The sequence below is a fragment of the Mytilus trossulus genome, unplaced genomic scaffold (genome assembly GCF_036588685.1).
Source record: "Mytilus trossulus isolate FHL-02 unplaced genomic scaffold, PNRI_Mtr1.1.1.hap1 h1tg000158l__unscaffolded, whole genome shotgun sequence".
NCBI lineage: Eukaryota > Metazoa > Mollusca > Bivalvia > Mytilida > Mytilidae > Mytilus > Mytilus trossulus.
Genome location: NW_026963304.1, coordinates 3,883,470 through 3,911,442, shown reverse-complemented (window position 1 = coordinate 3,911,442; position 27,973 = coordinate 3,883,470). Strand labels below are relative to the sequence as shown.

General features: G+C 32.1%; 2 protein-coding genes across 3 annotated transcripts in view; both read right to left on the bottom strand.

Annotated features, from left to right (window-relative positions):
• The window catches only part of LOC134700479 (uncharacterized), a 521,631-nt gene that overhangs the window by 286,544 nt on the left and 207,114 nt on the right, over positions 1-27,973 (bottom strand). The window lies entirely within an intron of this gene.
• On the bottom strand, positions 9,869-27,542 carry LOC134700490 (uncharacterized). 2 transcript variants are annotated; one of them, XM_063561878.1, is made up of 6 exons: positions 26,314-27,542; positions 23,590-23,680; positions 19,391-19,581; positions 14,641-14,725; positions 13,268-13,501; positions 9,869-10,161 (listed from the first exon to the last, which is right to left on the bottom strand). In XM_063561878.1, exons 1-6 carry the CDS (start codon positions 27,379-27,381, stop codon positions 9,950-9,952), a joined length of 1,881 nt encoding a protein of 626 aa, XP_063417948.1. In that variant the 5' UTR covers positions 27,382-27,542; the 3' UTR covers positions 9,869-9,949. The 2 variants fall into 2 exon arrangements, with proteins under 2 accessions (XP_063417948.1, XP_063417949.1); XM_063561879.1 differs by having other exon boundaries at positions 19,523-19,581.

Sequence of the window (27,973 nt, the reverse complement as noted above, 5' to 3'; positions counted from 1 at the left end):
AGTTTATGTGATATTTTTCAATTACATAAAACTCAAAATTCATGTGGGACAGTCTATTTTCAGGAAGGAGATGGTCTTGATCTTTTTTGGAACATGTCTTTTATTGAATAATTTTAATGTTCTAGCTAATTTCATTGTATATTTCTTTTTAAAATACAAATGCAAATCATTCTTTTTAGTGATAATAGTGCTGTTAAATATTGATTATATGCAGCTGGTCATTCCTGTTATTCTCTTATCTTAGACTGTCTGGATAGAGGCGGAGCTTTGTCTATATTTAATTACTACATCACAGATGTTGGTCAAATCTGTGACGTCAAACTCCCGCCAAATGCCAAGTTAGTGTTGGTCAGTGCACATATAATTCAAAATTTACAGTATTAGAGCATCAAAGACACAAAGTGTGTGGTTTTATTGATAAAATAATGGTGTCAGAACACTCCTGTGGTGTTCTCAGTGGAACTTTTGTATTAATGATGCATTTATAGGGGTTCAAAGGGGGGAATTCAGTTTTTAGGACATTTCTCAGAACAATTTCTCATGAGAATTGTTAGCAAAAATTTAAAATAGAAACTTCATGGGTAACCCTTTTGGTTTGACTTTGATATATGTGATTAAAGGGAGTATTTTCTACAATACCGTGTCCCAGTTTTTGGATAATTTGTTTCTAAATGAATTTATAGGTGTCCAAAGATGAAAGGCGAATTGAGGTTTGACACCCAGCAGTTAAATCAATATATCTTCTTACTGGAGGCCTATATCAAAAATCTGAGACACGGTTTTGTTTATAGTTTATGGTTGATTAAAGTGATGAAAACAAATTTTTACTGCCATTTGACCTGAATGTGCCATTTTCATCCAAATTGGAAGACCACTTTTTTGGCAATTAAGGAGCTATAATTTGAGATTAATCACACACAAAAAAAAATCATCTACAGATTAAGATGAATTAATATTTCAGCTTTATAATGAACTAAAGATTTAAAAAATCCATTGAGTAGTTTTGGAGAAATTAATCTTTATAGACTGTTGGTTGGAGTCAGAAAATTCTGACTGTAGTGCTACCTTAAATGATACAAAACACTTGTTTTACCTGTATGACACATTTGTTGTAGTCCCGCAGATAAAGCCCCAAACATCATCGTGTTTGTGTGTATATCTCATTACACCGTTATATAAACTGCTTGATAATGAATTAGGTATTGACAATTCACTCGGAAACTCAACATATACCTAACGACACTTACAAATGAGAACATATTGGATAACCATGGGTCTGTTCTATGGTTCTTTTGAATTTCAACCAAAAATGAAGAACTGGATCTTCCATCACTGTATTGCATATCTAAACTACACACGTGTCCTTACAAACAATGGTATGCTGCTGGGTCGTTCATGTGCTCCACGAAACTTCTTTCTAAATTGTCAACATCAATTTTCTCAACAATCAAAGCCGGGCTTCAAAGTAATTGTGAAACTGACTATTCTAGAGGTGACGTGAATCACATGTGGATACTAAAAAATTGCAAAGATCTTTAAGAGTACATACAAGCTAAGACTTTCATCTTGCAATAGTATTAAAACATTGGACTTTTTTACACTTGACACAAGTATTCTCCATAATTCTAAATTAAAAGACAAATTAATTGGTATTGCTTTGTTTAACCAATTGCCAACGTAGATACAAGTATCTGGTCTTAGGGAGGGATAAATCCTACTTTGTAAAAAATAGCTCTGATTCAAACATTTTTCTCTCTGCAACAGACATTATCAAGATGCTTGATTTCTTGATTGACAACATATTTGTAACGTTTGGTGGATGTGTTTTTCAACAAACTATCGGCATTCTCATGAGAACTCATTGTGCACCTCTTCCTGCCGATTTCTTGTTCCTTTATAACATGTATAAGGCCTACTTTATACAGAAACTTCTTAGAGGGAAAGAAAAATAATTTCCACTATAAAGATTATCTTCTATCACTAAATGATTCAAATTGTGTTGACTATATTGAGCGCATGTATCCCATCGAGCTAGAGATAAATGATACATCAAATACAATCAAGCTTCCCAACTGTAAACTTTCCATTTCTATTAAGCAACATTCTAGCAGCACCTGCATACGGAGTATATATCTCTCTCTTGGAACGATATTCCCAGGCTTATAAGGAAACTACTAAAAAGAGAGTTCCAAATGGTGAAGTTGAAATCATCCCCTCGTAAATTCTACTGACGCCATCACGTGTTGAATTGGTTGGCTTTAAGAAATGTGCGTTTCACAGATGATATCGGATATGTTCCTTGTAAAACCCGTTCCCTTTTCACGGATGTGACCTACTGAATTAGACTATTTATCGAGTTTTTAATACCATGAACATGACGACGGGTGCTAAATGCGGAGAAGGATCTGCTTACCTGTTGCACCTGGTATCACCGTAATGCATTTTCTATTTTTTTTGGTAAAGTAATATTAAAACTTAAATACCGAATGCTATATATGCTGCTCTTTTCAGAAAAAAAACCCACACGAGATCACGAATTTCACAAAAATCCATGTTTCAGAAGAGTTAATATTATGCATTTTCTGGTACATTTTAAAAAATTTGGTTGATCTGCAATTTGAACTAAAGTAAAGTTTAAAACACCTTATATCAAAGTTTGAAAAAAATTGATTCATTTCATAATCAGGCTTTAAATTGTGGTGATTTAGCTGATTTTTAAAAGATTTTATTACGCTGAACTATAAAAAAATAGTGTCCGTTACCATGGCAACCACTTATACTTTCCTATTCAAATTTAATGTTTGAGAAGTATGCAATTACTGCTTCTACTATGCAATTTATAGAAAAATCTGAAACTCGCATGTATCGCACTCTCTGGTACTTATAAAAAGCTGTACCTAAAATATCATATCACATCTAATTGATCGATTCTTAACTGTCTATCGAATATTTTTTCAATGTTTATCAAAAAGCTATGTTGCTCAGCAGTTAATCATTCGAAAATGAAAATCAGCAATGAAACACAGCAACTTTCCGTATATTTCTAGCCTGATAATTTGGTCTGCAATAAAAGGCCAAACAGATACTTTGAGCAGCCATATAATTCAGTACCCAACAAAAATATTTCTATGTGTAACACGATTCGTTCCGCGAGTTATGCATATTACGTTTGGTTTATGATTGCAGACCTAGTATATAAACTCATCATAGATACCAGGACTAAATTTTGTATATAAGTCAGACGCACGTTTCGTCTACAAAAGACTCATCAGTAGTATACTCGTCTTTTCTCTCTTTTGAATAAGTAAAATAAAAATGTGCCGTCAAGAGCAGTGGTTGCCAATAATACTTGTTTTTCAATTCATTTTGAAAGATTCTATTCATTATTTACAAAGGAATTAGGATATATTTAAATTTCATCATCTAGTCCCCTTTTTCCAAAATTAAAGTGTCCCATAAAGGTGATTTCAATAATTAAGAATAATCAATTTGCATGTGTAAAAATTCCATTGCTATGGTTTTCTATTTATTTATTGTTTTTACAATAGCAGAGAAAATAAGGTAAAGACAAAAATGTCTGTGTTGAACCGTATTATGTAAATTTCTCTGAAATGTTACCTAATAAGTAAAAATTCCTTAAATATTTACATAATACGAAAGCTTCTGCATGGATACAATAGTTATCAAAGGTACCAGGATTATAATTTAGTACGCCAGACGCGCGTTTCGTCTATATAAGACTCATCATTGAAAAAGAATTTCAAGTTACTGATGGATGCAGTACTAGTGAGGACTATGCAAGAAAATGGATAAAGCGCGAACCAGACGAACCCGACCTGAACACTCTGTCTGAATGGATCAAAGCTATTCGATCATGTATTCAGAGGCGCATACAAAAACTAAGATGTAATATGAGTACTAGAGTTTCTAACCCTTTCAAGAATCCGGAGGTTGTGGATGCTTTATCCTCTTTGCATGACAAATATGTCGTTGTTCCGGCAGATAAAGCCTCCAATAATATTGTCTTCATATGTAAAAAACATTATTTGCAATGTCTCACTACAGAGCTTGGAATTGATAAAACTACTGGTAATCCTACATATTCTTTAACATCATTTACCAAGGATGAAATTTTACAAAATCATAAATCTGTCCTTCTTTCTTTTGGTATCAACATCAAAGAAAACGAAGAAAACTTGCCCTCATTATACTGGATACCTAAATTACACAAAACTCCATATAAAGAACGATACATAGCTGGGTCTTCAAAATGTTCGACTAAACATCTTTCTAAAGTATTGACTACTATTCTTTCTACAGTTAAAGATGGGCTTCAAAAATATTGTGAGGAGATATATTCTACCAGTGGTGTTAACCAGATGTGGATTCTCAAAAATTCGAAAGATCTACTACTTAACCTTCGATCACAATCTTTGCAATTTTGCAGCAACATAAAAACTTTTGATTTTTCTACGCTATATACTACTATTCCCCATGCTCAGTTGAAAGATCGACTTCACCATCTCATAAAACAGAGCTTTTTCTATAAAAATGGGAATCGTAGATACAAATTTCTTGTTTTGGGATACAATAATTCATATTTTGTGAAGAATCACACTGAATCTTCCAGAAAATATACTGAAGATGATATTATTAAAATGCTGGACTTTTTGATCGACAATATATTTGTTGAGTTTGGAGGATTTATATTTCAACAGACAGTCGGTATTCCAATGGGTACTAATTGTGCACCCCTGCTGGCTGATTTGTTTTTGTATTCGTATGAAGCAGAATTTATTCAGAACCTTCTTAAAGACAAAAAGAAAAAGCACCTTGCGAAATTCTTTAATTTTACTTTCCGATATATTGATGATGTTTTATCATTGAACAACCCATACTTCAGCCAATACTTACATCTCATATAGCCCAGTGAACTTGAAATTAAGGATACTACTGATACTAGAAGGACTGCTTCATACCTTGATCTTTTCCTCAATATTGACGTAGATGGACGACTTCACACGAAAATCTATGATAAACGGGACGATTTCAACTTCCCAATTATCAATTTCCCATTTCTCAGCAGTAACATACCCTCTGCCCCTTCGTATGGTGTTTACATATCACAATTGATACATTATTCACGTGCTTGTTCACACTATACGGACTTCATATACAGGAGTGTGCTCCTTACACAGAAACTGCTCCAACAAAGTTATGAGGAGGACAGATTTAAATTGACACTCCGTAAATTTTATGGACACCATCACGAATTGGTGGATCCATATGATGTCTCTTTAACCAAACTAGCTAAGGACATTTTTACCACATGGTAGATTGTGGTTTGTCATTATGTCGTCTAATCTTTTAATTACCAAACGTGACTTATTCCCGATTGTGACTTGTTTTGCTGAATGTGAATTCGCATTACTATAAGACGTGTTTCTGTACTTGTTTATCCCAAATTCATGTATTTAGTTTACATGTTTAATGTTATATTTGTAATTCTCATCGGATTTTGTCAAATGTGTTGACGTCTTTTTATATTTAGGTGTTACGGATAGAAAAATTAATCACCGCCTTTATTAATTATATTAAATTGTGTACGATTATTTACGTTTGAAGTTGGATTCATAACAAACTGGACATATATATATTACAGTTAATTGCTATTAATAAGTAATGCAATATGCATTTTGTTTAAATTAATTATCAGTATTTAGTTCTGATATAATCTTAAATCAATCTTAATTCTATCTCACTTTGATAGTTTTTCATATGTGACGTCATGCTGTTTCTAAATTTCAAAAATTCAAATGTGGCATAACGTTTGTACCTTTTCGCCATCGTATGTGAAGTCACATTTTTGTAATTACGTTGACGCCTGGACTGATTCGGGTGTGTCTATTCTGTGTTAAATTTTAATAGCATTAGGTATTCGGGTTTAGTTTTCTGTAATTAGTTAATACTTCAGTTTCATTATGTATATCTCTTTCATATTCATTTGTTAAAATTTACTGTTTGCAATAGCATGAATTGTTCTATATAATAAGGATGTTCTTATCCCGGGCATAAAAACAATGCCGTATTTGGCAAAACCTTTTCAACTTTTGATCTTCAGTGCTGTACAACTTTGTACCTTTTTCACTTTCGATCTTTTATAGGTGGGCGTTATGTATTCGGGTTTAGTTTTCTGTAATTAGTTAATACTTCAGTTTCTTTATGTATATCTTTTTCATATTCATTTGATAAAATTTACTGTTTGCAATAGCATGAATTGTTCTATATAATAAGAATGTTCTTATCCCGGGCATAAAAACAATGCCGTATTTGGCGAAACCTTTTCAACTTTTTATCTCCAGTGCTGTACAACTTTGTACTTTTTTCACTTTCGATCTTTTATATCTGGGCGTCACTTGTAAGTCCTGTGCGGACAAGGCGCGTTTTTGGCGTATTGAATTTTAAACCTGATGCTTTTTGTTATCTATTAATCATGTTTTTCTTTGTCTAATATGTTCTCCTATTTATTTGTATTGTAGTCCTGTAATATTATGTTGTCATTTCAATGTTATATTTAACTTTGCCATTAAAGTGCGAGGTTTGACATGCCACAAAACCAGGTTCAACCCACCACTTTTATTCCCCTTTAAAAGTGTCCTGTACCAAGTCAGGAAGATGGCCATTGTTATATTATTGTTCGTTTCTGTGTGTGTTGCATTTTAACGTTGAGTCGTTTGTGTTTTCTCTTATTTTTGAGATATTGAGATCAGACGTGGCACGGTACTGGTCTATCCCAAATTCATGTATTTGGTTTTCATGTTATATTTGTTATTCTCGTGGTGTTTTGTCTGATGCTTGGTCCGTTTCTGTGTGTGTTACGTTTCGGTGTTATGTCGTTGTTATCCTCTTATATTTAATGCGTTTCCCTCGGTTTTAGTTTGTGACCCCGATTTTGTTTTTTGTCCCTGGATTTATGAGTTTTGAACAGCGGTATACTACTGTTGCTTTTATTCATCAGTGACGCTCATATCAAAATATTTATAAAGCCAAACAAGTAAAAAGTTGAAGAGCATTGAGGATAAAAAAATTCAAAAATGTTGTGCCAAATACGGCTAAGGTAATCTATGGAATAAGAAAATCCTAAGATTTTCGAAAAATTCAAAGTTTTGTAAACAGGAAATTTTTAAAAAATGACCACATTATTGATATTCATGTCAACACCGAAATGTTGACTACTGGGCTGGTGATACCCTCGGGGACGACACGTCCACCAGCAGTGGTATCGACCGAGTGGTGTAAATAGTTATCAAAGGTACCAGGATTATAATTTAGTACTTCAGACGCGCGTTTCGCCTATATAAGACTCATCAGTGACGCTCATATCAAAATATTTATAAAGCCAAACAAGTAAAAAGTTGAAGAGCATTGAGGATCAATCCGTTTATTTAGTTACAAAACTCTGGAATGAAAACTGTAGAAGTAGTTGATTGCATACTTTTCCAATTTTACCCACAAAACCATTCTGGAACCAGTTTACACGTTGTACTACCAAGAAAATAACAACAACATAAAGATCCTATGAAGAAATATTTTAGGACTTTAACTCCTATAAACTGGTAAAAAAAACCTAAAATCACAAAAATACAGAACTCCGAGGAAAATTCAATTGGAAAGTTCCTAATCACATGTCAAAATAAAATGACAAAACACATTAAAAACGAAGAGACAACAACTGTCATATTCCTGACTTGCTACCTGGTTTTATATCGTTAAACCTCTCACTTGTACGAAAACTAATATATGTTTACAACGATGCTTGAACAGAACCGACATAATAAATAAAATAGTCAAAATATGGGAACCCCACTTATCACTGTGTTACAGATTTAAAAGAAACAATTTTACAAACCAGATGCTCCGCAGGGCGCAGCTTTATACGAGCGCAGAGGTCGAACCCTGAACGGTTGGGGCTAGTATGGACACATCATTCAAACTGGATACAGCTCTGAATTTGGATTGTGATTAAATAGTTGACACAGCATAGGTTTCTGACACAATGAATGTGGTCTAATGAACTTAAAATGTTTTTTTTTTTGCTTTTGAGCAATTCACTATGTTGTTGAATAATAATTTTTTGATATTTGAACCCCACCAATTTTTGTTCACCTCCCCCTTTCCCTTATTCCAAAAATGATCTCAATTCAAATTACTAATGGTTTTTTCAACAATAACTACTCATTTAAATACATCATAAAATATAAAATGTCATAGTCATGATTTAAGTTGATTTGACTACTATTTTGGACAAAGAAAGATAACTCCAATGCATGTTATATTGGCAAATGTCCAATAAAGTTCATTAAACTAAAGTTTTTAGCAAATTTCCAATGGAATTTATTAATAACAAAGTTTTTGGCAAATTTCCAATATACATAATTTAAGAGCAGTTTAGGTGTGCTGTTAAAATGAGTTTCAATTACCAACCTTACACTGCTTTTAAATTATGTTTTGTACTTAAGTAATTGTCCATTAACCTGGAAACCCTCCCCCCCCCCTTTTTGCACCTTATTCCTTAACGGTTTGAGCCATAACTCCCAAAGACAATTCTTACCATCCCTTTGTGGTATTCCAATATCCGAATCTAATTCATCATATCAAAGAACCCCAAGAATTCAGTTTTTGATGAAATTAAATAAAGTTCAATTTTGGACCCTTTAGACCTCAATCTGGAACATTTGATAACCGGTCCTAAATATTGTAAAATCTAAATACATGGTTAGATTCAGCATATTGAAGAACCCCATTTATTGAATTTTTGTTGAAATCAAACAAAGTTTAATTCTGGACCCCGACTAAGACCAACTTGAAAACTCAGGGCCCATAATAAAAAAACAAAGAACACGGTTAGTTTCGGTATATCAAAGAACCCCAACAGTTCAATTTTTTATGAAATCAAACAAAGTTTAATTTTGGACCCTTTTGGTCCCTAATTCTTTGGGACCAAAACTCCCAAAATCAATCCAAACCGTCCTTTTGTGGTCATAAACCTTGTGTTAAAATTTCATAGATTTCTATTAACTTATACTAAAGTTATTGTGTAAAAACCAAGAAAAATGCTTATTTTGGGACCTGTTTTTGGTCCCTTATTCCTAAACTGTTTGGACCAAAACATTCAAAATCAATCCTAACCTTCCTTTAATGGTCATAAACCTTTTGTTTAAATTTTATAGATTTCTATTTACTTTTACTAAAGTTAGAGTGTGAAAACCAAATGTCTTCGGACGACGACGATGATGACTACAGACGACGAGGACGCCGATGTGATACCAATATACGACCAAAAAGGAATCTATTAAATTAAAAACACATTCATTGCTTCGCGTGTCTGACTTTAGAAAATGTATACGTCACATAGGGAGAAATTTTGTCGTTCAATGTTTATACAAAACAATTTTATAATTTCACAAGGGGGTTGTAGGCTATCGGGTTAAAAAATCAAAAGGTATATAAGAATTAATTTCAGAAATAGACCGAAATTTAAAATTGTCCAGAAGTTCTTTGGAATTTCTAAGAATCCACAAATAGTTTAATGACTGATGCTGTCAGATTTATATGAATTATTTGTTTATCCTTCACACTTTAGATTTCCGCTTTCCAAAAGATATGTAAAGTGTTTAACAAAAGAAACAAATCTTAAGGAAACGAATCAAACAAGGAGTCAATCTTTTGATAAATTTTGCACATCATGTATGGTGAGCCAAATTGTTTTTCTTAATATAGAATACATTGAAAAAAAAGAAGAAAAAAAAAGAGAAGGGAAAATTAAATGAAAACACTATTGCAATGATAGCAAAAGACGAACAACAGACCACACTTATGCATTTATTGGAGTAGTACATGTTATATATAGTTTGACATCAACATTCTACCTTCAACATTTTGATTTACATTAAAAGAAAAATTTCTTTCTGGATGTGGATTCTACTATTCCCATCTGACATTTTCCCGATTTTCCTTCATATTCAAGATTTTCTGCTAATTTCTGTCTTACATCTCGCAATATATCCTCTACATCAAAATCTTTGTATTTTCTCCTAGCAACATCCAAGAATGCTCTTATGAAACGTGATCCCAATTTTGGATGGCGACTTGCTTTATAGCCTGCAATGAAAAGTGTCAAGATTCACCTAATTTAAGATAGTAAAACTCTGTACCAATATTTCGAAACCATATTATTATGCAATTTCTATTTCTAAGAAACGAAATTAACCATTGTTAATCGAAACGTATTGTCAGAGAAAAAACCACTGTTGCCTATGTATGTTTTATGTCCTGTACTAAGTCAGAAATTTGATAATTGTTATCAAATAGTTCGTTTCTATGTATGTTGGCGTTTGAGTTTGTTCCACTTTAGTTTTCTTATTATAATTGATGTGCTTCCCTTGGTTTTAGTTTGTAATCTGGTTTTGTTTCTCTCACTCTATTTATGACTTTTTACTAAACTTTGAATTTTTCGAAAAACTAAGGATTTTCTTACCCCAGGAGTAGATTACCTTAGCCGTATTTGGCACAACTTTTTGGAATTTTGGGTCCTCAATGCTCTTTAACTTTGTATTTGTTTGGCTTTTTAACTATTTTGATCTGAGCGTCACTGATGAGTCTTATGTAGACGAAACGCGCGTCTGGCGTATAAAATTACAATCCTGGTACTTTTGATAACTATTTACACCACTGGGTCGATGCCACTGCTGGTGGACGTTTCGTCCCCGATGGTATCACCAGCCCAGTAGTCAGCACTTCGGTGTTGACATGAATATCAATTATATTGTCATTTTTATAAATTTTCTGTTTACAAAACTTTGAATTTTTCGAAAAACTAAGGATTTTCTTAACCCAGGAGTAGATTACCTTAGACGTATTTGGCACAACTTTTTGGAATTTTGGGTCCTCAATGCTCTTTAACTTTGTATTTGTTTGGCTTTTTAACTATTTTGATCTGAGCGTCACTGATGAGTCTTATGTAGACGAAACACGCGTCTGGCGTATAAAATTACAATCCTGGTACTTTTGATAACTATTGAACACCTGTATACTACTGTTGCCTTAATTTATTGAAATTTTTAATATTCTATAAATTATCCCATACAACAAATTTCTTTAATATATATTTCCTATTTGAGGATTCCGTGTACTGAAGATATCAAATTACATCTAATTGATTGATTCCTAACTGTCTATCGAATATTTTTATAATGCAAATCGAAAATCTATTTTGATCAGAGAAAACTATTCGAAAATTGAATTCAGCAAAAAAATATAGCTCCTTTTCGTATATTTCAAGATTTACATTGAGTCTGCAATAAGTTTGGTCAAACAGAGACAACTATGAGTAGCTGTAATTGTTAACCAAACAAAAGTATGCCAGTTTGATAAAAGAGGGACAAAAGATTCCAGAGGAACAGTCAAACTCATAAATCGAAAATAAACTGACAACACCATGGCTAAAAATGAAACACAAACAGACAAACTTTAGTAAACACGACAAAACATAGAAAAAACTATAGATTAAGCAACACGAACCCCACCAAAAACTAGGGTATATCTCAGGTGCTCCGGTATGGTAAACAGATCCTGTTCCACATGTGGCACGCGTCGTGTTGCTTATGTAATAACAAATCCGGTAGGTCACATTCATGAAAGGAAAGGGGATTGTAGTTACGACGTAAGGAACATATTCGATATCGTTTGTGAAACGGTTATTTCATAACGGTCAACCAACTCGTGATGGGGTCCGTAAAATTTACAAAGGGACATTTTTAACTTCACTATTTGGAACTCTTGGTTTAATAGCTTCATTGTGAGCAGCAACCCTCTTTCAAGAAAATCATGATAGAAATGCAATCAAATGTATCAATTTGGAGATATATACCCCGTATGCAGGTGCTGCTGGAATGTTGCTACCTCGAAATGGAAAGTTCACAATTGGAAAGCTGACATCATCTCTTTTGTGTTAAAAAGTTTTGTTTACAACCGACCCTCATTGTCAATTTCTAGATGTAATTCAAGATATGAGGCCGACTTAACTGTATCTGTAGTATCCTTTATCTGATGTTCGATGGGATAGATGCGTTCCACAGTCACCAAATTTTGAATTATTTAGTGAAAGAACATCATCTATTTAGAGTTAAAGAATAAAGCTAACTTCTTATCTTTCTTCCTAAGAAGTTCCTGTATGAAGTCAGCCTCATAATAATAAAGAAAGAAGTCGGCAAGAAAAGGGGCAAAATTTGTTCCCATTGGAATGCCGACAGTCTGTTGAAAAACACATCCTCAGAACGTAACAAATATGTTGTCAATCAAGAAATCAAGCATCTTGATAAAGTCAGTTTCAGAGAATTTTGTGTTTGAATCAGAGTGATCCTTTACAAAGTAGGATTCCTATATGTAACACGATTGGTTCCGTCAGTTGTGCAGAATCAACTGCCCTGTCAAGAGCACCTGAGATCACCATCCGATGTTGGTCGGATACGCATAAACCAATCTCCATTGTGAGACATATTGTCAACTGCTATGCATATGTTCATCGTTTTTTCCTTTAGACATATTGTGTTATCTGTTATTTTTCTATTACGTTTGATTTATGATTGTATATATATATAAACCTAGTATACTCAATTTTACTCTCTTTTGAATAAGTTGAAAAAGGGCCGTCAAGAGCAGTGGTTGCAAATAATACTTGTTTCTTACTTCATTTTGAAAGATCACATTTTTATTTACCCAGGAATTAGTATATATTCAAAATGAATTTAATTCAATTATTTTCCGTGATCGCACAAACTTTGAGTGATATGCATCAGGCTGCTTATATTGCTGATCATATTACAGTGTTCATAAACATTTAATAGCAAAACTATGGAAAATAGTACAAATATTTGTTCCAAGACAAAATCTTAATCTGTTTATAGGATCCCAGAGTTGTCTGATAATTTTGCTTAAAAAACAAAAGTATGCATATCTTCCAAAGTATGTGCATTAAATTAATTAAGCATCCTTATGACATGAATTATATAGCATTCGCTGCAGGTGACACCGAAAGCCAACGCATTTGACCATAAGTTCAAGAAGACAGAAAATGTTATGGTTGGTTTGTATTCTGGTGGTCAATTAGTGTTTGATACCATTGAAAATTTGATGCTATTAGCTTTTCCTGGCTGGTCAAAATTGCAAAGTAATTTCATATCTAAAATAAAAACAAAACTTAAATAACCTGGTGTTGTTGCAAATGCTACTATAATATCTGCATCTTTTGGCACTTTAGGAATATCTGTTGATCCATCAGTATAACAATCATCATCTGATGAGCTGGATGTTCCACTTCTACTTTGACTGTATTCAGGACATTCATCATGCTCGCTGGTTTGATCAAGTGTATTTGATACATCCACTTTCTCTTGTATTTGTTTCCCACGACATGCTTGAATAAGAAACAACCTTGGTTTACCTGAAACAAAATTGTTAGCCTATAGATGACACGCAAAAGATATTAAGTGACAAAAAAGGATAAAAGAAAAATAGAACAAATTTACAACACTGAGACGAGACAACGAAAAATTTAAAGTAAAACAAATATAACCACATGTTCATTACACTTTTTTTCCATTAAATCGTATATCAAATTGCCTAACTTCAGATTTTCTCGTAGATATTTTATACGTCTTGGCAAAATATGACTAAAGTTTGTAATAGACACAAGCTTATTCAGGTTTGACTTATCTAAATGTTTATATAAATATATATACATATGTTTACACATGTTATTTACTCACTTAATTTTTACCCTTTGTCTTTAAAAAAAATAAAATTATCTAGTTAAAAAACAACACCCCTTGGTTAATGAGAAAATTTGACCGAATATTTTTTTTTGCAAACTACTGTACTACTTGTATTTGCCAATCTTAGCTTTAAAAATAAAAGTTTTCTCAAATGTCATCATCCCATTTAAAGTTTACTTTTTTTCAAGCTCTTACAAACGTAAAATACATCACTGGTCCACGTTTATCATGTAAACATTTCATTATAAACATTAAGAAATCAATAAAAGCGGCTGACATATAAACATACAACAACACATATTTGGTACAGTGACAATGAGTGACTCAATGCAATGTACATTTGTTCTTCTGGTACTTGATTGGTTGAGACAGATACTGGACATAGCATATATTCCCATCTTGCCAAATTTCTCTCGGTTTCTTTGTTTTACATATCATGTCATGACTTATTTCAGACATCAATTCAAACAGGAGAAAAAACGTGTTACGAAATACATAATTAAAACTATTGATGTACGTCTATGTATTGATAAGCTATAAATGCAAGCGGATATGAAAAACTCCATGTGAATAAATATTTAATTCCCAGGTTGAAACAAAAAGGTATAAGCAGTTCAATGATATATTCATTTCACATGACTTTGAGATATGAAGATTTGTTCTTTCTCGAAAAGACATATTTTTCTTAGGTGATTCTCGAGGAAAATACACATTTTATTGGATGTACAAATCTTCATTACTCCGCACGGCAAGGCAAAAACATGTATAATGTCTCATGTTTACTTCCATACATATTATCGAAACTTACCATTAAATTTTCCTCCAGGTTTGTTTTTAAAAGGTTTTGTTATTTCCATTACAGATATATGTTCATCTTCTGTTTTTATTCCTTTCTGAAATAATAAAATCAATGAAATACATATACATTTATACATATACTGTACAAACTTCAAGAATATTCGGCAAAAGCAGTTATTATCTTCTGCTAGCACCAAATTTGTTTCCAAAAAATGCAGGCAATGTTTAAAACCGAATTCATATAGACAAATTAACTAGAATTGAACAAAACTAATAGTGAATGGAGTCATGGTGAGTCGAGTATTGTCAATTACGACAAACAAAATAGCTGATCTGGAAGTTATACCATCTAATTCCAAAATTCATCATGTACTGTGGTTTAACAACAGACAAGCGGCAAAGGCGGGGGTATACTCGACCAACAAAATGTCTATATAATATTGCCATGTTGATTGAATTGTCTTGAGTGCTTGACATAGTACATGCGGTGTTAAAATCCCTCAAAGGGGGACAACACAAATTCGCAGATTTAACCTTGTTGGGCAAAATAAAGAAATGCAGTGTCGATAAATTACGGTGTTAACCCTGTATAACCATAGGTTAACTTTTTTGGATTCGAGCGTCACTGATGAGTCTTTTGTAGACGAAACGCGCATCTGGCCTATACGTAAAAACAAAATGTTATCCTGGAATCTATGAGGAGTTTATTTATCTGGAAGTGGTACAACTGTCTCTTCTAATGACTATTGTTAAAAACAGCTGGAACGATTGCATTTCATAGAACTTTAAGATATTCCGAGAAGTTTTTTAGAAAATTTCGACGCCAGACGCAAATGCCAGTACATGAATGCAGGTGAGCCACATTATGTAATTAAAGCACATCCTTCAAACTAAAATACAATGAGCATTTAAACCTTTATGCTTTAGCTTAGAGTCATTGAGAGATAATCACCAGTTAATCTATCAATGCATATGTTACATTGAAGACCCATTGGTTGCCTTCGGCTGTTGTTTGCTCTATGGTCGGGTGGTTGTCGCTTTGACATATTCACCATTTCCTTTCTCAATTTTATATGTTAGTTTGCGTTCTTGTGAGTTTTTGTTTCTGGATGACTATTATAAACATCATACAGTAACAGATATATCTCTCTCCTGTATGCAGAAAATTGGAAAAAAGACAATTTGATGGACCCCAATATTGCAACAATTCAAGGTCGCTGAACCATACCCTAGAGAACAGGGATTTAGATACTCATCAAAATGAACTGTACTGATAGTCATGTAACTTTATAGTAAATATCATAAATCTATCATTATTAAATTAACCGACCGTGCAAGGACTGCATAGCCAATCAAGGTCGTTAACAACTTCCATATATATTGTTAAAAAACTCACTTAGGCAGAAAAATTAACATTTAAAAATGCTTAAAGTATAATTTTATGCCTACAGATGTAAGATAACCTACATAAGTACAAACTGTAAGATAGTACTTCGATAGTGACATACTGTCAAAACACTCAATTTAGTGTCTGCTTTTCCGTTGACAGGGGTATTTTGTAGTATATGGTTGGGAAACCAATATTACATGGTTTATTGTGGATATATTTTATAAAAAATTAATTGTTTTAATTTCTTAGTAAACTAAAAACGGTCAAGTTCAAAAAAAAATTTGTTACTTTCAAGGTAAATAAACTTTGATTGTGTAAGCAGGTTTTTTTTGCAGGAATTCAACGTTATTTTTTGTTTTTGGCAATGTTTGAAAAATAAGTTTGTTTGTCAGAATTTTCGAATTATTCAATAGTTTAAGGTTGCACTTTGTAAATACAGCTGTTTCTCAAAACACGCCTCTTTTGGGGAGATCTTGAATATTCATAGAAAATCAATTTTGTTTATATACTGGTTCCCAGTTATGATATCTGTGTTCCATCTCACAGAGACATAACTCGGGAATGTTACCATTAAATATACTAGTGCATATTGTTTACAATGAAATCTGTGGTAACCTTTCATTCGAGGTAGAGGTAGTTAAGAAAATTAGTAGCATTTTAGATTACAATATGTTTTGCTTCACATTTTAACAGTCATGTATATTTCTAATGAAAACATGTTCAGAACACACAATAATATATGCCCACTAGTGATTTCGACCGTTTTTTAAGGTACCCAAAATTTTGTCATATTCAACATGAATATGAAATACAACAGTGAATTCCAAGAAGACATATGATGCATGTATCCCTACCCTTTTATTGGTGAAAATGTAAGCCAAAAATAAGAGAGGAAAATTAAGGGTTTACTGAGGAAGCGCCTCATGATGTTGATGTTCATATTCCTTTATATTTTCTTTATAAGCTTTAACTAAATTGTTATACTTTTACAAGAGTTGAACTGTGAAAAGTAACGGTGATATATAATTTGTTTTGGTCTACACAATTCATGAAGTCAATATACCAATGTTAACTGCTATTTGCATTAGTGAATAATTATGAACTAAACTTCTTGAATTTGTTCATAAAAAGCTCTCTATCTCTCTCTCTGAATGAACTATGCTCTCTAGAAAAAACAACATAAGTACATACGCTGAAATACCTGTTTTACGTATCATCAAATTCATCATGAAAGTTTGTAAAGGTTTTACTCAAAGTATCAAATTAACTCAACAGTATGAATGTCCAATGGAAATGAAGTCACAGTCAGATGACCCATGGCAGACAGGCACTTACACCTCACAATCGTGCCATATACCAAATACTGTGGTCCTCTCGCTTAAAGTACCTGATAAACAGATCACACAACAAAAATCTGAACATTAACCGATAAGCCATGAAAATGAGGTCAAGGTCAGATGAAACTTACCGGACAAATATATGCATCTTTCACTTATTCCATATCTACATAAAATATAGATGACCTTTTGCTTATGGTAATTGAAGACAATCAAACCACAAAAAAAAACATAACATTGCCCACTGATCCATGAAATTGCGGTCAAGGTTAGATGACCTTTCAGATGGACATGTACAATCATTCAATACACCAAATAAAGTAGACATATTGCCTATAATATCTGAGATATGGACCTGACCATGAAAACTTTACCTTGTTCACAGATCCTTGAAATGAGGTCAAAGTCAAGTAAAAACTGTCTGACAGGCATGAGGACCTTCCAAGGTACGCACATATTAGATATAGTTAATCCTATTACTCATAATAAGAGAGAAATCAAAATGATCACTTCAAATAATATAAACTTTTTTTACCAATAAGTCTCTGACTATGACAATCAGGGCAAAGACAATTGACATATGACAGACAGAAACATCATTACATAAGGCATCTATATTATGTCATGTATATATGTTACAGGCATTTTCTAAATTTAGACATTTGGTAAAATGTCTGAATTTTTAGGCAATTTCTAAAATGCCTAAAATTGTCAAGCATTTTGTAAAATGCCTAAAAAAACCTAGTCATTTTGTAAAATGCCTGAAATTTTTAATGGAAATTTCACAAATTGCCTGGTCTGTTTCAAGCAAATTGTGTAAATATAAAATACATGAAATAGATAATAAAAATATTTTGTAAATCTATACAAAAGGGTTGAGTAAAATAAATTAAAGATTATTCTTTAAAAATGTAGCCATAGTTGTCAACCCTTTTTCAAAGTGAAGAAAACATACACTTTGTCCGACCTCCCCCCCCCCCCCCCCCTCCTCCCTCAAAAAGAGTACATCAACCGTTTCAGATATTTAAAGACAAGAATCAATCATTCTTAATAAAAAGAAGATCCTGTCTATTATTGTTCAGTTTCATATAAAAATTTGCATTGAAAATAGATTGAAAAATATCTGGCTGTTTTACTTCTATTTTTTTTAAAAAGGCGTACGGTAAAATGTTGATTGTTTAACCCCCTCCACCCAAGTGTACGTTTTGTACACTTTGGAAAATTGTTGACAATTATGGATGACCCCTAACCTTATGGCTGTTGTGACTGGAAAGAAAGAGCATGGTTATCAACTGGGAATTAAAGAAGGAATACTACGTGGTCTTTACACCAGGAATCAGTTTGAACTGTCTGACAGTTACTTTATTGCTATTCAATCTGTAAATTATGATAATGAAATATCCTTTAGAAAAGCTGTCAGTAAAGTGTCTTTGTGTGATGGTCAGGGTTACACAAAATGTGGCTGTAGTGCTAGTCGTAGCATGTAATACTAAACGTTGTCTTTGCAAAAAGTCGGGACAAATGTGCAACAGTCGCTCTCATCCAAACCTTACATCATGTACATGTAGCAACAAATAATTGTCAACTTCACTGTTTATGTAAATAATTCAAAAACAATTAAAAATCTGTAACTGTTTAAATTGCATGCTTTATTTAATGATAGAATAAAAGTATCTATTTGATATTTCAAGTAGTTTAATTTTAAGTACATTATATTCAGTTTAAGTCTTTTAGGCATTTTGTAAAATGCCTTACAATTTTTTCAGGCATTTTATAAAATGCCTGAAAATAATAGTCAATTTGTAAAATGCCAAAATCATGCAGGCATTTTAGAAAATGCCTAAAAATTTCAGTCATTTTACAAAGTGCCTAATTTTAGAAAATGCCTGTAACATATACACATAATGAAGCATCCAGGTCTTCTTCCTTTTGAAATGATAGGCTGTTGTGTACTTGGTTAACGCCGGAGGGTCTACAAAAATGAACATTGATACGTAAGGATATAAATATTTGAATAATAATAAATGTGATACCTTATTTCCATGACTCATAACTATGCAGACAAAGGAATGATAATCCGTTGACTTCTCTGTTAGGTATTCACTTTCAATGTCATTGAAACAATCCTGTAATTTGCTCTTTGTCATATCTGATCGATTTTCTACCTGATAATCTAGTTCCTTTCTGAAGAAATGTGTGAGCTCATTAACATCTTTGTCAGAACCTGATTCAAATAAAAATAAAAAAAAAAGAATCCAAGTGATTGAAATCACTCATGGACAGATTGGAAAAGTTTTTTGAGTAATTTCAAATCATATCAAGATATGGTGTTGACCAAAAAGAACATCAATAAAGCACTTTTACTGACAATTGCATTTACCGCAGGTCTTTAGAGGGATACGCACTTTTTCAGTACATAAAATAACCTAAATGTAAGTCAAATTTAATGAAAGGGTGTTATGTTTATCTTTTTAATACTGGTTAATGAAATCATTACAGTGTGAACTGGCTGGTCATTATCGCGTATGATACGATTTTGACACGCCTACATAGCTAATGCATATTCATGACTTGATAGATAAGAACAGCACGTGTAACCATAAACTGAGGGAGTAGTAAATTTGTAGCGTAAATGTTTAGATGTAGTTTTGAGAATATAGAATAGATACAAAAATATTGTTTTTAATTATTAGTATCCGAGCAAGTAAAACACGGATCTATCATGGTGGAGGACTCAAATTATATTTATTAATATTGTGACTTTAGTTTTAAATGTTTACATGAATAACATACGCAAACAATTGTCGAAAATTGAAGAAATTCCTTATTTAAACAATAATTTAACAAGTGTTCCGGTTATTTTATCTGACAGCAAAGGTCGATGTTTACAAAATCAACTTGATTTCCGAAATTCAATTAAATGGTGTTATAAATCAGGAGCTACTACAAAGGAACAATTTAATTTTTTGAAGCTAAATTTAGCAGAACTTATAAAACAGTATACTAACATTACATTGTTTGTGTGGTTAGGGACGAACGATTTAACTAAGAAAGAACGGAATGGCAGTATTTCTTTGAAAAGTAGTGGGAATGACAGTGTACATCATATTTATTCGATCTACAAAGAAATTTACTTTTTCGTTCGTAATTTCGAAAATGTCAAACTTATTTATATAGAGGTTCCGGTATATTCTATTTATTGGTGGAACGTTTTCCATAATCATTCAAATCCAGAACAATTTCGTGAAGATGATCTTTGTTTACATACTCAAATAGAGCAGTTAAATAGTTATATTCGTGACATCAACCGTATTTTACATGTACATTCCCCAAGTTTGTCGAATGATTTAGTGCAAACACGGAAACAAAGAAAACGAAAACATACGTTTTCTAGTTACACTTTTACTGGATATTATGATGGTATTCATCCGCGTCCAGAGCTATCAAGATTGTGGTTTTTACATAATGAGTTTTAATGAGATTTAGTGGTTAGATTAGTTGAGTTGTAACTATAAAATTTATGCACACTTGTCATTTTGACAGATCAGATAAACAGAATTTCCGTTTCACAATGTTTCAAGACTACATTAATAACACTGGGAACCAAGTTTAAACTATGATCATTGATTTTAATTGATTTTTTTTTTTATTGTTTTCTGTTTTCATATACATTTCGACATAATTTTTTTTTACTGCATATTTATACGAAGAAAAAGAAATCTTTTATTCTAGATCATTTAAAACTGTCTGGTTTTTTTTTTAGTTTTTTTTTAAGACTAAACAAATTTTGAAGTTATTTAATTTAACACATAGAATTATTATTTTATGAGAACTTATTATATTTTTTTTTCAAGTTTAAAAAGTGTGTATATTAAAGTACAATACGTATTTTGCTGAGAGATTGTTTCAATTTTTTTTTTTTTTTTTATTATTATTATTTCATAATTTTTAAATAAATAGATTTCATTGACCAGTAAGAAATTTTTAGAAATTTCTAATTTGTGGGCGGGGATGTTATGTTTATCTTTTTAATACTGGTTAATGAAATCATTACAGTGTGAACTGGCTGGTCATTATCGCGTATGATACGATTTTGACACGCCTACATAGCTAATGCATATTCATGACTTGATAGATAAGAACAGCACGTGTAACCATAAACTGAGGGAGTAGCAAATTTGTAGCGTAAATGTTTAGATGTAGTTTTGAATATAGAATATAGAATAGATACAAAAATATTGTTTTTAATTATTAGTATCCGAGCAAGTAAAACACGGATCTATCAAGGGGGTCCCTTAAATTACTCAAGTTTCATTTTAATTACAATCGATTATTGATTTGGAAAGCAATTTTCTCGATTATATATGACAGTGAAGAATAAAATTTGTAAAGTGCATTTAAATCAATTCTTAATTTTAATAAAAAAAAAATTTTAAAAATCAGAAAACGGCATTGAAAATGTACTTTTGCAACATAAACAAATTCAATAACCTTTTTCATTGGAATTGGGATTCTTTCTTGATTTCAAATATACATGTATCTATATATATATATATATATATATAACATTTCTCAAAAGTTCAAAAAATTGAAAAAGTATATTTTAACAAAACGCATTTGACTAGCAGGCTGAACAACTGATGTTCTTAAACACTGCTGACTGCCATTGACGATGGCCAAATAAATTGATAACAAGATGTAACAAAATGAATCTTAATATTAATCTAATACCAAACAGAAAACAATAATCTTGCGACAAAAAAAGGTATACTACAAACATGAGGTGTAACAATTTGTACACCATATCCTGATTTCGACAATGAATATCTCTTCATGCAGTGATGTTAGGGATTGAAACAGTATTTGAAAGACCACCATTTCCAGTTGAATTTGTTAATTTGTCTAAAAGAAATAATCCACAATGCATAAAAGCTGTAGCATACGCTATAAATTGATTACTTTGGGTTACCAATTACGGCATCTTTTTAATTATTGAACAAAAAGGTAAAAAATGCTACACAGAGAAACAAGTGATCAGTATGCTGATGTTTCTTATATACTTTTTGGACAAATTATCGGCATTCCTATGGGAGCGAACAGTGCGTCTCTCCTAGCCGACCTCTTCTTATTTTCATATGAATCGGAATTTTTTTAGATACATGTAAAAAACAAGAAGATCAAAGAAGCCAAGTAATTTAATTTCACTTTCAGATATATTATTACCGGATTTGTAATCACTTAAGCAACACGACGGGTGCCACATGTGGAGCAGGATCTGCTTACCCTTCCGGAGCACCTGAGATCACCCCTAGTTTTTGGTGGGGTTCGTGTTGTTTATTCTTTAGTTTTCTATGTTGTGTCGTGTGTACTATTGTTTTTCTGTTTGTCTTTTTTATTTTTAGCCATGGCGTTGTCAGTTTGTTTTAGATTTATGAGTTTGACTGTCCCTTTGGTATCTTTCGTCCCTCTTTTATTGATGTTCTTTCCAGTAACAATTTATTCAACATCTATCTCATTGTAAGACCTATACCTTAAATTTTACATACATGGTCATCTCAGTACCAGAATCTATGACAAAAGGGACAATTTTGTTTTTGAAATTATCAATTTCCCCCCACCCTAATAGAAATATACAAACTTCACCTGCATATGCGAGATATATTATCCCTTTTTTTTTTTGGTATTCAAGTGCTTGCAGCTCCTACTCAGACTTTGTAAAACGTCAACAGAGTTGAGTAGAAAGTTGATGAATCAGGGGTATGCCAAAAAAAATGTCTCGTCATTTTTCTAAAAAAGTTCATCGGATGGTATCAAGACCTTGTTGACTAATATTCCGTATCAAAATCACAAATGACACATGATAGTCTTGAAGTAGATTCTGGATAATGACGCTGATTATCATTTTAATAACGTGTTATTGTCTTTATGAATATTACTTTTACTGTTTATTCTTGTATTTTTATATCCATTTGACGTGGCTATATACTTAGACATCCGGTCATTGTGTTATTGTTCAATGATAATTGTATTTTTGTCTTTCATTTTTGCTAATATACTTCGTCTATGTGTCTAGAATCCTTCAAATGGTTTTGCATATTCTATTGCTCCTAAATCGAGAAATCTGTCACCCACAAAAACAAACCGCTATGCGGTATGTGTCAGTTACCATATTTTATAATCATGCTAATAATATATTCTTCTTTAAAATCTGAAAGTTAAAGTTGGACATTACCTCTTCTCTCTTTAGCTCTCCCACTGAACATAAAATTAACAATCAAGACTAGTCCCGTCTGTTTTGGTTTCTTCTCATAAATACCCGTATTCTGAAAATGTCATTATTGTTATCATTGATATATTTCATGAAAGCACAACAAATTTCAATTAAGTATATTCATTTCTACAAAAATCATTGACTATTAATTAAACAAAACGGTTTTCATATCTCACAAGGATCTTTACCAAGTGTCAGCATTTATAATCTCCAATATCTTGTATCCTATTCAATGCCACTAACAATTTAATCTGATTCAAAGCTTTTTAGTTTGGAGTCGATTTGTCGATTTGATGAAATTCATCTTTGACTACTTTTAAAAGAAAATCATAATTACTCATAATTACAAGTATTTTTGAGGGCAATACATATGCAATATGATATTAGACATGAGTATCACACTAATAAGGCAAATATTTGATGAGCAAGTGTTGATGATTTTCAATATGAGCTGGAGATAGTTGTTGCTTATGAAGTTTGTAATTTGCATTATACCAGTAATGTAGTTTAATATCTATTTGAGTAAATCAAGATGCTATTTTGTCTAAACGCTGTCGTACTCACCTATTTCTTAGAATAATTTGAAGATTTTATTCTAGTAAACTGATTTATGAAGCAATTTCCTGTGTCCTTAGGAAACAAGTTTCACAATAATTATTATTTCAGAATCATCATTGTTAATCTGATACTTCTAATGATATTTCCAAAATCCATTGATTCAAAATGAGATTAATCAGTATTGGAAATTGATATGTCTATCTATAATAATATGTTTAAGTGTCCCTATGATCTGTTCCTCTCTTTTTGAAATATAATCAACATTGTGTTTTACCCATTTAACACAGTTATTCCTGATGCTCAATTATAATGTCAACTGCGTTTTTTGATTTATAGAAATCATTGATATAATATAGTATTACCAAACATGTTACTTCGAAGAAAACCACAATGGTCATCTTTAATAAACAGCTTAGACAAGAAAAAAACGAAATATTATAATTCATGTTATTGTTTAAACTGAAATTGTTTCAAGAATAAAATGGGTCCTTTATAAGTCGTTTAATCAGAGGCAAATGCAATCAGTTAGGGAAACTATTAGTATATATTTATTGACCTGATCTGTGAGACTTTTATTTTATTTGGTTTCAATAATATAAACTCCCCTTATGCTTTTCAAAGACATTACTTATACATTTTACATGCATTTGTTTCAGCTTTTTCAAATTCCATGGTTTTCTAATAATTTTTTCAATGAGAATGTAACCTTTTCTCTCAAAATCCAAAACAAAGAAATAAATTGCCCATATATTTTAAGTAACTGTGCAAGGCCTTCAAAAAATGCACACTGTAGGCTTGTAAATGAGCCGCATTTTAAAGATAACAGGCACAAGAAATATTTATTATCCTTGAAACTATACATTTTTTAATAGAAAGTATCAAAAAAGCATATTCAAATTATGACACGATTTGTGATGAATTTACGTAGGGCACTTACAGTACCCTAACTGACAGACTGGAACTACAATTCGTATATCAAAAACATTAAAGCAGTCTTGATTTTAAACCCAAACAATACCGTAAATTCGATGAAAATACAGGTTTATCTAACAGAAAAAATGCTTTCTTTCGTCAAACTTAATATTGTGTTAAATAGCGAGGATAATTCAATTTAAGCAAATTTCACAATTAGTGTACGAAATATTAATGGATGGACAATGGTTAAACGGTAATTCAGTTTATCATCAACGGACGTACAAATAGTTATCATATGTACCAGGATTATAATTTAATACGCCAGACGCGAGTTTGAAGATGAAGAGCATTTAGGACCCAACAATTCCAAAAATGTTGTGCCAAATACGGCTAAGGTAATCTTTTCCTAGGATAAGAAAATCCTTAGTTTTTTTCGAAAAAATCAAAATTTTGTAAAATTTATTTGTTAATTTCATTATCACTTTGCTAAGTTTCTTTTGTTATCAATACTGACATCGAACTCGCAATTATTTTAAACAGAGTTTGTTACGTGCGTATTGATATGTGTTTCTTTATTCTACATTGGCTAGTAGTATATGGGAGGATTAAGATTTCACAAAACTTGTGTAACCTCATTTATGCCCCTGTTCAAATTCAGGAGCTTCTGGATTTTTTTTTTTATTTTAGTTTATTCATATGTTTTGGAGTTTTAGTGTGACGTCCATTTTCACTGAACTAGTATTCTCTTATGTTTAGGGACCAGCTGTTGACCACATCAGGGTGCGGAATTTTTTTCCCTGCGTAGAAGACAAATTGGTGGCTTTTGGCTGTTGTCTGCTCTTCTGTCGGGTTGTCGTCTCTTTGAAACATGCCAGTTTTAAAAAATATACCAAAATCATTAAGGTTAATCAAAAGTAACCGAAACCAGACTAGGAGACATATACAAGCATGACAAGTATTCTCTAGAAACAATATATTAGACATACATATATTGGCGTCAATTTGATATAAAAATGACAGATATAACAAAGAACCAAATAAATTACAGTAAATACTATTTGTGTTTAATATTTACTAAACGAGAATGGAATATAGTAAGAACAGGTAGTCAGAACATGTTGTATAATGACTTCTAGACTAACATATTAAAATTGATGCAATAACATGAATAAGATGAAATCGTTCCTATCAAACAATTAACTAATTCATTACCTGTATCGGTTCATCATCAGACCATTCACTGATATGGGTTTCTGTACAAATGTCACAAAAATAATCTGCATCCTGCTCATAGAATCCTGTCACACAGTCCGGTTCTGCAAGGCTACATCCCAACATTTTGTCAAATTTTACAGTCGTCATTTTAAATCTTTTTCTTATTATAGTGTTTATTTCTCCTGTAACAAAATCATCAATGTCCTTGAAAAGACATCTATCAATGTTACAATGTTTCCCAAAATCCCAAACCTGAATCTGAATCACATTGGGATATCTCTTCACAAGTAATTTTGAAGTCTTCTGTAACTTAAAGACGACAGTTCCTCTGAAAAGAGCTATTGGCCGTTTTTTTTGTCCACAAACAGGTACTTCTGCAATTTCGTACTTCCGGCTCAGTGAAGCAATCAAATGATTCATTAAATGTCCTGGTAGAAATTTAAATTTGAAACATAACCAAGTGGATTTTGTACAGTTTTTTTCTGTCACATTAAATTGTTCGTTTATAGGACAGTCCGGTACCTCTTTAACCATACACGGTATGTAATAGCAAGGTTTTGTATCAGTGTCATCTCTGTCTGATACAGTTGGACGTATTATAATATCAAATTTCTCCATCACTTTCAATATATGATCTTTATGTTGAAACAAGATTTGCTTTTCCTCAAATTTAAAGATTTTCTTATTTGTTTCTAATATTTGGTCCAAAACCACACTATGTAATATTCCTCTAATATTCAAATCATTCCATTCATCCGTAAAAAGATGCCGTCTGGCACTTGATTGAAATTTCTCTGCTGTTATTATACATTTAAAAGCATCAGACAACCATTGAGTATCTAAAATGATATAATCTGGAATATCCTCAAAATAAACCAAAGCTCTGAGGTCATGATGAAAATTCAAATATAACATAAGTTCTTCATGGTTTAATGGATTAATTCTTTTAGTAGATATGTGCTTAATTTCATTCAAGGAAATAATTGGTAACTCCTTCTTTTTCTCTTGTAGACATTTTTCCAACTGAATAAATTTAATAGGATAGTCTTGATTCCATGTTTTCATTGTTGTGGCTAAGTTCAAGAGATTTTGCCGTATTAGCTGGAATACACTCGGATTATCTTTTGTGTTTGAAATAAAGTACTCGTACTGATCACTAATGTGTCTTCGTGCATCAGCCGAAACATCTTCAACATATTTATCAAGGCAATCTCTACATGCATCCTCAATCTAAAAAATAAAGTCGTTTTCTTCAATAAGTCTATGACAAAAAACATAAAAGCTTTGTCAATGATTATTATAAATCAGAGACCGTTTCACAATTAGGTTGGATATACATCACTAGACAATGATAATGCCCCCTGCAGTACGCACGAATATATGTAGTTCCACAAACAGTCTCGTGAATTTCTTAATTTTTTAACTGACGCTTCATTTGTCACCATTTTCCGCAAAATTATATAAAACTTAGTTGAGTGATACAAGGGGTTTAAAGTATTACGACCAAAGAGGGCGTATTGAGATATTCAACTCTGGTATATTTATTTATATAGCTGATAGTGCTGAAATCTCACTCCCTTGATTTGAAAAGGGGGAATCGAAGATCTAGTCAAATGAAGGTATATCAAGACACAAAAGAAAAAACAGAGACTGGAAC

Coding starts and splice junctions, on each gene's coding strand:
- LOC134700490 (XM_063561878.1), bottom strand. CDS start 27,381: ATGAAAACATGGAATCAAGACTATCCTATTAAATTTATTCAGTTGGAA. Junction 23,681..26,313: donor CTGATGATGAACCGATACAG/GTAATGAATTAG, acceptor TGACATTTTCAG/AATACGGGTATTTATGAGAA. Junction 19,582..23,589: donor GAGAGCTAAAGAGAGAAGAG/GTAATGTCCAAC, acceptor TATTTGAATCAG/GTTCTGACAAAGATGTTAAT.